The sequence below is a fragment of the Cicer arietinum genome, chromosome 6 (genome assembly GCF_000331145.2).
Source record: "Cicer arietinum cultivar CDC Frontier isolate Library 1 chromosome 6, Cicar.CDCFrontier_v2.0, whole genome shotgun sequence".
Lineage (NCBI taxonomy): Eukaryota > Viridiplantae > Streptophyta > Magnoliopsida > Fabales > Fabaceae > Cicer > Cicer arietinum.
In genome coordinates, this window is record NC_021165.2 from 37,641,472 (window position 1) to 37,650,830 (window position 9,359).

General features: G+C 33.4%; 1 protein-coding gene across 1 annotated transcript; it reads left to right on the top strand.

Annotated features, from left to right (window-relative positions):
* Window positions 1-6,908: 6,908 nt before the first annotated feature.
* LOC140920723 (secreted RxLR effector protein 161-like) lies at window positions 6,909-7,649 on the top strand. Its single transcript, XM_073369542.1, has one exon. The coding sequence runs from the start codon at window positions 6,909-6,911 to the stop codon at window positions 7,647-7,649; it is 741 nt and encodes a 246-aa protein (XP_073225643.1).
* Window positions 7,650-9,359: the final 1,710 nt, after the last annotated feature.

Sequence of the window (9,359 nt, forward strand, 5' to 3'; positions counted from 1 at the left end):
TGAATGTGGCATAAAATTAGTTTGATTAAAACTTTCAACTATATTATTTATTATGAATTATGATCACTATAGCCTTTTGGGGTAGGCTGTGCATTAAGTCAATTTAGAAAAGGTAAGCTTAAATTGGAAGCATTAACAAAAGGTCATGTACTATTCTTGTTATGGAATTTTCCACAACTCACATCATTTGCAATATTTGTCCTAACTCCTAACTCAAGTATTCACTTTTCCATTTAACAAAAATAGCTTAACAAAGAAAATTAACTGTTACCGTTTGTCTCTTTTATAAAAAAGGAAAAAGAAAAGTATGATTGGCAGCCCTTTTTTGACACACACATTAATCATGCTTTGCCCATTCAATATTTACTATTAGAAAAGTATGCAAAAGCGGCAGAACACGAGGCACGAGAGGCGCGGGAGGAGCTAAGGAAAGCAGAGCAACGTCGACAAGAGGATGATCAACGCACTAAAGAGCTCCAGATACAGCTAGCAACATTGGCAAAAAGTGTTGCTTCCATACAGGCTGAGTCATCCCGTCGTCGTCGTCATCCAGATTATGACGAGGATGAGTCTAACGATGATGACGGCGATGAGTAGTACTTATTTCATGTTAGTTTCGTATAGTAGTACTTTGAAACTTATGGTAGTGACAATGTGTATTTTGGTTATGTGTATTTTGAAACTTATGGTTATGTGTATTTTGAAACTTATGGTAGTGACAATGTGTAAGTTATGGTAGTGAGAATGTGTATTTTGAAACTTATGGTAGTGCAAGTTGCCCTTATTTTGAAACGTGTGGCAGTCAGGAGGTGTAATTTGAAAACACTATTTACATAATATTTCACTTTGTTTTGACAATGATGTTTAATATGCTTACAATTAATTTTAAATATATATTAAAAAATACAGGAAACTGTAAAAAAACAAAAATAGAATTAAAATCATTTTTTCATTACCCACGGACAATTCATGGATAAAATTATCATTATCAAATACAAAATAGTAGATTTTGTCACGGATGATCCGTGGGTAATGTAACTTACGGCGTTTCCGTCGATAACTATCTACTATTTTATCTACGGAAAATCTATGAGTAACGTTACCCACGGAGACTCAGTGGGTCATATTACCCACGGACAATCCCTCAGTAAGTGTGTCCCACAGCTTGTCCGTCGGTAAATATTTTCCTACGAGCGATTTACCTAGGAACTCGTGTCCGTGGGTAATCCGTGAGTAATTTGACGTTACCTATGGACAGTCTGTGGGTAAAGATAAAATTTGCCGTAGGTAATAACAGTTTTTCTTGTAGTGATTCGGGATGCACTAACTTCACACGGTTGTCTGTGGTATTGAGACTGTTCAACTGGAAGGCGAGAAATGGGTGGACAGATAAAAGCTTCACTGAATTTCTTGAATTGTTGAAAGAAATGCTCCCAGAAGGTAACACATTGCCGAATCGTAACTATGAGGCAAATAAGTTATTGTGTCCAATGGGCATGGAGTATAGGAAAATACATGCATGCCCTAATGACTGTTTATTGTATAGAAATGAGTTTGAAGAGTTGACTAAGTGTCCTAGATGTAGACTATCACGCTACAAAATGAAGGATGGTGATTCCATTTATGATGAAAGCTCAAAGAGGCCTCATGCGAAGGTCTTATGGTATCTTCCAATAGTTCCAAGGTTCAAACGTTTGTTTGCTAATATAAATGATGCAAAGAATGTAAGATGGCATGCCGATGAGAGGAAGCGTGATGGACAACTCCGTCACCCAGCTGATTCTTTGCAATGGAAGAAAATTGATGATTTGTACCCGGAGTTCGGAAATGAGCCAAGGAACCTTAGGCTTGGACTTGCTACAGATGGAATGAATTCATATGGAAACTTAAGTTGTAACCATAGTTCATAGCATGTTCTACTAGTTATCTACAACCTTCCTCCTTGGATTTGCATGAAGCGTAAATACATCATGTTATCTATGATGATTTCAAGTACAAAACAACCTGGAAATGACATAGATGTTTATCTAAGTCCATTGATTGAAGATTTGAGAATGCTTTGGGAAGGTGTTGATGTGTTTGATGGGTATTCCTGTGAATATTTTATGATGCGTGCAATGCTATTTTGCACCATCAATGACTTTCCTGCATATGGAAACTTGTGTGGCTATAGTGTTAAGGGACATAAAGCATGTCCTAAATGTGAAGAAGGAACATGCTACCATCAATTGAAACATGGAAGAAAAACTGTTTATGTTGGGCATCGAAATTATGTAGTTCTATAGTGAATATTATGTAGCTCTAAATTTGATAACTTTGATTTTGTAAAAAAATTATGACTCATTGTCATTGATTTTTAAATGTAAAGCTTTGTATGAAGTTTTGTGTTTTATGGTTGAATGAGAAATTCTAGTTAATAGGGTAATATGTGAAATTATACGGATGCATATGTAAGGGGTGAAAGTTATGAAGAAAATAAATTAAAAAGTTAATTATTGAAATCGATTGGCTCATTGATAAAATAAACAATTTTGAATATGACTTGTTATATTGGTTCAAATTTAACCGATGTAATAAATCAATTTTGAATTTGACTTGTTATATTGGTTCAAATTTAATCGATCTAATAAATTAATTTTGAATTTGACTTGTTATATTGGTTCAAATTTAACCGATCTAATAAATCATTTTGGAATTGGACTTGTTATATTGGTTCAAATTCAACCGATCTAATAAATCATTTTTGAATGTGACTTGTTACATATATCATTTTAGCTGATTTAATAATTAACTATTTATTACAACGCTTGATGTTAAATCAGACAAGAAACCGATCTAATAAGGTTTAATTGCACTAGTGAATTATAGAAAATTGTGAGAAGTATCTAGAAGTGTGTATTAATTAGGAAACTCTTAAAAATATGTCTAAATTTTTCTATTTGTACATATAAATACCTCATTGTACTTGACATTAAGCATCAACCAAATTGAGAGTTTTCTATTAGAAATACATTCCTTTCTCTAACAAAGTGGTATCTAGAGCTTGATTGTGAAAGTTGAGAAATGACGACTCATGATTGCACTACTTTCCACTTTCCTATTCTAAAGAAAGAGAATTATGAAAAATGATTCATTTGCATGAAACCATTGCTTGGCTCTCAAGGTGTATGGGAGATTGTTGAAAAAGGCTATGATGAGCCACAAGATGAAGAGAGATTGTCTCAAGTTGTGAATGAGGCTTTGGCAAAAACAAGGAAGAAGGATCAACAAGCTCAAACTCTCATTCATCAATGTTTGGATGATTCTATGTTTGAGAAAGTTGCTGATGTTACGAATTCAAAGGAAGCTTGAAAGATTTTGGAAAAATCACTCCAAGGCATTGACAAAGTGAAGAAGATAAGACTTCAATCTCTAAGGGGAGATTTCAAAGCTTTAAATATGAAGGATTCTGATAAAATAATATTAACTAAATCGAAAGTTGAAATTAGAAAGTTTTTTTTTTTTTTAGATTTTTGTTTGAACAAAGAAGCAAAACGATTAATCAACTTATTCGAGTTTCAGACCTATCACAGATTCTATCAATGAGTTTAATTTCTAATTCTTGATTCTATTTCTATTTGACTATAGAATTGATCAAACAAGCGTAATCAACCCTATGTGAATTCAGTTTCATTGACTGAATTAAGCATCACAATTATCGATATATTACAATTAACAATCAAGCGTCGCAAAATTATAATTCAATTAAATTAGAAACCGAAACCAAATTATGTCAAATGAATTTAATCGATCCTATTGAAATTCAATTTAAGCAATCAGAATATCAATATAATCAAATAAAAAGAAATAGAATCATGAAGCGTAATTGACATCGTAACCTGAATCTCAAGGTGTTGATGAAACTCTGAACTCGTGGATTAATCTTATGAAATTAGCCTTCCATGAAATTAAAATAAAAAGTGTTATATATCTTTTCTGTATCTAAATCCGAAAAATACAATGTCTAAGAATGGAAAGAAACTCCCGATATATAGTACTCGATTTTGATCTTTAAAAACAAATTCCCCGCTATTTAAAATTATTACAAAAGTCAATATTACGAAATCAGCAATTTAGGCCCAGTAAAGTTCGACATTGGGCTTTTATTCAAACATAAAAGTTGTAGCTCTGATTTTTAGCTTTTCAACGCCTACTCGCATGCATCAATCCGATATCCAGAGCTCAAGTTATGGCCTACAGAACAAGCAAGGGTCAAAATGTAAATAATAAAATTATAATTCAATTTCGACTCAAAGTTTAGAAACAAGCTAAAAAATTATTCTAAGCTATAAAGAGCTTTTAAAATACCAAAGTAAAAAGCTAGAAACATGTGCCCAAATGCTATGATCATTCACTCATCACCAAGAATTCATGGAAGATGAAGAGGTTATGGCTATTATCAAAGTGAAAAGAGGTATGACAAATCTAAAGTTGAATGCTATAACTGTCATGAATTTGACCATTTTTCTTAGGAATGACGTAAAGCTCCTAATCAAGAGGAAGAAGAGGCTAATCTTATTGATGAAGATGAAGCATCAACTTTGTTGCTAACACTTCAGGAAGAAGATAGAGATGCTAATAGTTCATAGTACTTGGACAATGGTGCAAGTAACCATATTCGTGGATGCAATTTGTGGAGCTTAATGAAAAGATGAATGAAAATATTTCCTATGGAGACTCATCAAAAGTGAAAATTGAAGGGAAATGTACGATTCTAATCTCTTCTTAAGATGGGAGCTATAAGTTGATTAGGGATGTATACTATCTGCCTAAATTAAAGAGTAATATTTTGAGTTTGGGTCAACTTCTTGAATAAGGATATGAAATTCTCATGGAAAATAAACATCTTTGGCTTAGAGATCAAAATAACAGTTTAATTCTTAAAATTCTTATGTCTAAAAATAGAATGTTTATCTTGAACCTAAAAACTATTGAAGCAAAATGTTTGAAAATGAGGGTCCAAGATGAAGCATGGCGTTGGTTGGCATATGAGATATGGCCACTTGAACTTTGGTGCACTTAAAATTATGGGAGAAAAGGATATGGTGAAAGGGATGCCTTCAATCAATCATCCAAAACAATTGTGTGAAGGTTGTCTTCTTGGCAAGAAAACTAGAAAAAGTTTTCCTAAAGAAGCCACATCAAGAGCAACTAAGCCACTACAACTTGTGCATACCGACTTGTGTGGACCAATCAATCCATCTTCATTTGGTAAGAGTAAATATTTTATTCTCTTTATTGATGATTTTAGTAGAAAAACTTGGATTTATTTCTTAAAACAAAAATCATAAGCTTTTGTTGCTTTCAAGAACTTCAAAGCTCTTGTAGACAAGGAGAGCTGTCATGAAATCAAAGCTTTGAGATCTGGTCGAGGAGGTGAATTCACTTCGAAGGAGTTTAATGAATTCTGTGCAACTCATGGAATTCTTCGTCCATTGACAGTTCCAAGATCTTCGCAACAGAATGGAGTTGACGAGAGAAAGAACATAAATATTTTGAACATGGAAAGATGCATGCTAAAATCCAAAAGGACGCCAAAGGAGTTTTGGGCTGAAGCATTTTCTTTAGCGGTCTATTTGGAAAATCGCTCTCTGACTTAAAATGTCAAAGACCAAACCCCTTTAGAAGCATAGAATGGAAGGACACCAAGTGTTAATAACTTGCGTGTTTTTGGTAGCATAGCATATGCACATGTGCCACAAAAAGAAAGATCAAAACTTGATGATCGAAGCATCAAACATGTTTTTGTTGGCTATGGTCCGCATTCTAAAGGTTACAAGTTGTGCAACCCATGATACAATAAGGTAGTGGTGAGTCGTGATGTTGAATTTGATGAAGATGCTACATGGAATTGGAAGCATCAAGAAGAAACACCAATTCAAGGTGCAATTCCACCGTCCTCACCTCCTCCTTCACCTACTTCTCTAAATGAAAGTTCAAGCGAAAGACCAAGTAAGATGAAAGATATATAAGACATTTATGAAATGTCAACTGAAATTACTCTTGACCTTGAAGAGTTGTATTGTCTCTTGGTGGATAATGAACCATTAAATTATGGAGAAGCAATGAAAGATAAAAGGCGGAGACAAGCCATGGATGAGGAGATCAAATCAATTGTGAAGAACAACACCTGAGAATTAGCAACTCTTCCAAAAGGCCATGAAGCACTTGGAGTCAAATGGATGTACAAGGCTAAAAAGAATGTTAATGGAGAGATTGAAAAATACAAAGCAAGACTTGTTTCCAAAGGCTACAAACAAAAACATGGAGTTGACTATGAAGACGTTTTTGCACCAGTTGCTCGCATGGAAACTATTCGTTTGCTAATCTCTGTAGCAGCTCAGAATAAGTGGAAACTTTATCAACTTGATGTAAAATCGACATTTCTAAATGGCTATCTTGAAGAAGCGGTTTATGTTGAGAAGCCAATCGGGTACGTGATTAAAGGACATGAAAATAAAGTTTTAAGATTGAGGAGAGAATTGTATGGATTAAAGCAAACCCCAAGAGCATGGAATAGTCGCATCGACAAATACTTCCAAGACAATGGGTTTGCTCGTTGTCTTAATGAATATGCTCTTTATGTCAAAATTTGTGATAATGGAGATATTTTAATTGCTTGTCTCTATGTGGATGATATTATATTCATTGAGAACATTCCAAGTTTATTTGAAGAGTGATATTGCGCTCATGTGGATGATCTTATATTCACTAGGCCATGGCGCTTGAGTTCGAGATGACTGATATTTGGGCTCATGTCATACTATTTAGGCCTAGAAGTAAAGCAATTGGAAGAAAGTATATTTATTTCTCAAGAAAACTATGCAAATGATGTTTTGAAAAAATTTAAAATGTTTGATTGCAATCCGATGAACACACCAATGGAGAGCGAATTGAAGTTGTCTAAGTTTGAAGATGGACAAAAAGATGACCCTTCCTTTTTCAAAAGCCTCGTTGGAAGCCTAAGATACGTAACATGTACAAGGCTTGATATTATATATGTGGTTGGAGTAGTGAGTCGTTTTATGAAAGCTCATACTACTACACACTTGAAAGCCACTAAGAGGATACTCTACTATCTTAAAGGTACGCTTGATTATGGACTATTTTACTCTTCTTCTAATTATTTTAAACATTTCAGATTTTGTGATAGCAACTTTGGGGGAGATATTGATGATAGAAAGAGTACTAGTGGGTTTATATTTTTCATGGGGGATTGTGCTTTTTCGTGGAGTTCAAAGAAGAAACCTATTGTTACACTTTCAACATGTGAGTCAGAGTATGTAGTAGCAACATCTTGTACTTGTCAGGCCATTTGGCTAAGGAGAGTATTGAATGAACTTCATATGCCACAAAAGGATGCTATTGATATTTGTATAGACAATAAGTATGCACAAGCACTTGCAAAGAATCCAGTGTTCAAGGATTGCAACAAGCACATAGACACAAAGTACCATTTCATTAGAGAATGCATTGCCAAGAAAGAAGTTGAGCTTAAATACGTGAAGACTCAAGATCAAGTTGCAGAAATTTTTACAAAGTCATTAAAATTTGAAGACTTTCAAAGGTTTAGAGCAAGATTTGGAATGAAGAAGAAAATTTCAAATTAAGGGGAGCAATATTATTACTAATTTGAAATTAGATAAATCTAGAACTATGTAGAATTTCTATATAAGAATCAAGAAGTGTTTTAATTATAGAAAATTGTGGGAAGTATCTAGGAGTATGTATTAATTAGGAAGCTCCTAGAAATGTGTCTAGAGTTTTCTATTTGTACCTATAAATACCTCATTGTACTTGACATATCAAATTGAGAGTTTTCTATTAGAAATACCTTCCTTCCTCTAACACAATTTTAAAGCTCCACAAATATTTTACCGACCCCTCCCCCATTCATTCATATGGTGTCATCAAAATTCTATAAGATGTGAAAATCCATCCCTTTTTAACCTTGAACTCAACAAGATCTCCATTTTGGATTTATGTGAGAATCCTGTAATACCCTCTACGAAAATTAGAAACCAAAAAGGTGCAAGGAGATCACCATACCATAATCCATGTTCCACCTCAAAATCCTTAGTGGTGCTACATTAACAATCATGACATATGGCTCCAAAAAAATACATGATCTCATTCAACATATCTACCTCCTTCCAAAACTCATATGCACAAGATGTATTTCAAAAAGTCACAATTGACACAATCATACGCCTTCTAAAAGTCAATCTTAAATAGGAGACATTGATCATTTCTCCGGTTAACAAGATCAATAATCTCATTTACTACAACTACACCATCTAATATTTTCTCCAGTTAACAAGATCAATAATCTCATTTACTACAACCACACCATCTAATATTTGTGTATCGGGAAGGAATGTTGTTTGGTATTTTGAAATTAATTTTTCAAGCACCAATTTGAGTCTTGTTGCAAGTAACATGGAAATTGTTTTATACAAACAACCATCAAGGAAAATGGGTATGTAATCATTAAGGTCTTGTAGATGATTTCAACAAGCTTTATTTATTTAATTTGTTGCTGAAAGGATTGAGAGGTGATTTTGCATTGAATATTCGTCTAGATCATTGAACTCTTTCATCGTTATGTCTTCATATCAATCAAACCAAAGATCTACCTGTTTCACCTTTTAAGTTTTTCATTGAGTTGTTTAAGTTTCTCTTTTAAGCAAATGATTTCCTTCATCCCTTTTACATCAAAGGACATCCAAGAATCCCCCATGAAATACTTAAATTATTTATTTTCAAACCAACAATTGTTCACTTTCAACGGCTTTGGTCTCTAATTGATATCTGAGCATTTAATACAAATAGAACAGTGGTCTGCTATATCTCTATCACCGAAATAGTTTCCTCTAACCTTCCATAGATCAATGATGCCTTCATAAAGTAGAATCATGTCCGATTTGCTCATAGATTGCCTGTCTTGAATCAACCAATTTAATTTCTTCCCCATGAGGGGAATGTCAACGAGCTCCATATCTTCTATAAATTAACTAAATTCATTCAATCCTTTTCTCAAGTGTGAAACACAAACATATTTTGTTTCTGTTCTAGAACCAATTCACTCTCTAAATTATTGTTTCTAATTGTCAGCATCAATTATGATTTGAATACATAAAATAGTAAAAAAAAAAATAGATTACATCAAACTATTTTTTTTTTACCCAAACTAATAGATAATGTTAATAAAACAAAAAAATGTATTTGTTGTTTACTTAAACTAATAAGTCATGAACACCTCTTGGATATGTAAATTATCATGAGAGACAATAATATTTAGATATGTCATATCAGTCGCC

What these genes read in the sequence shown, in the direction of transcription:
- LOC140920723 (XM_073369542.1), top strand. Translation starts at nt 6,909, where the DNA reads ATGAACACACCAATGGAGAGCGAATTGAAGTTGTCTAAGTTTGAAGAT.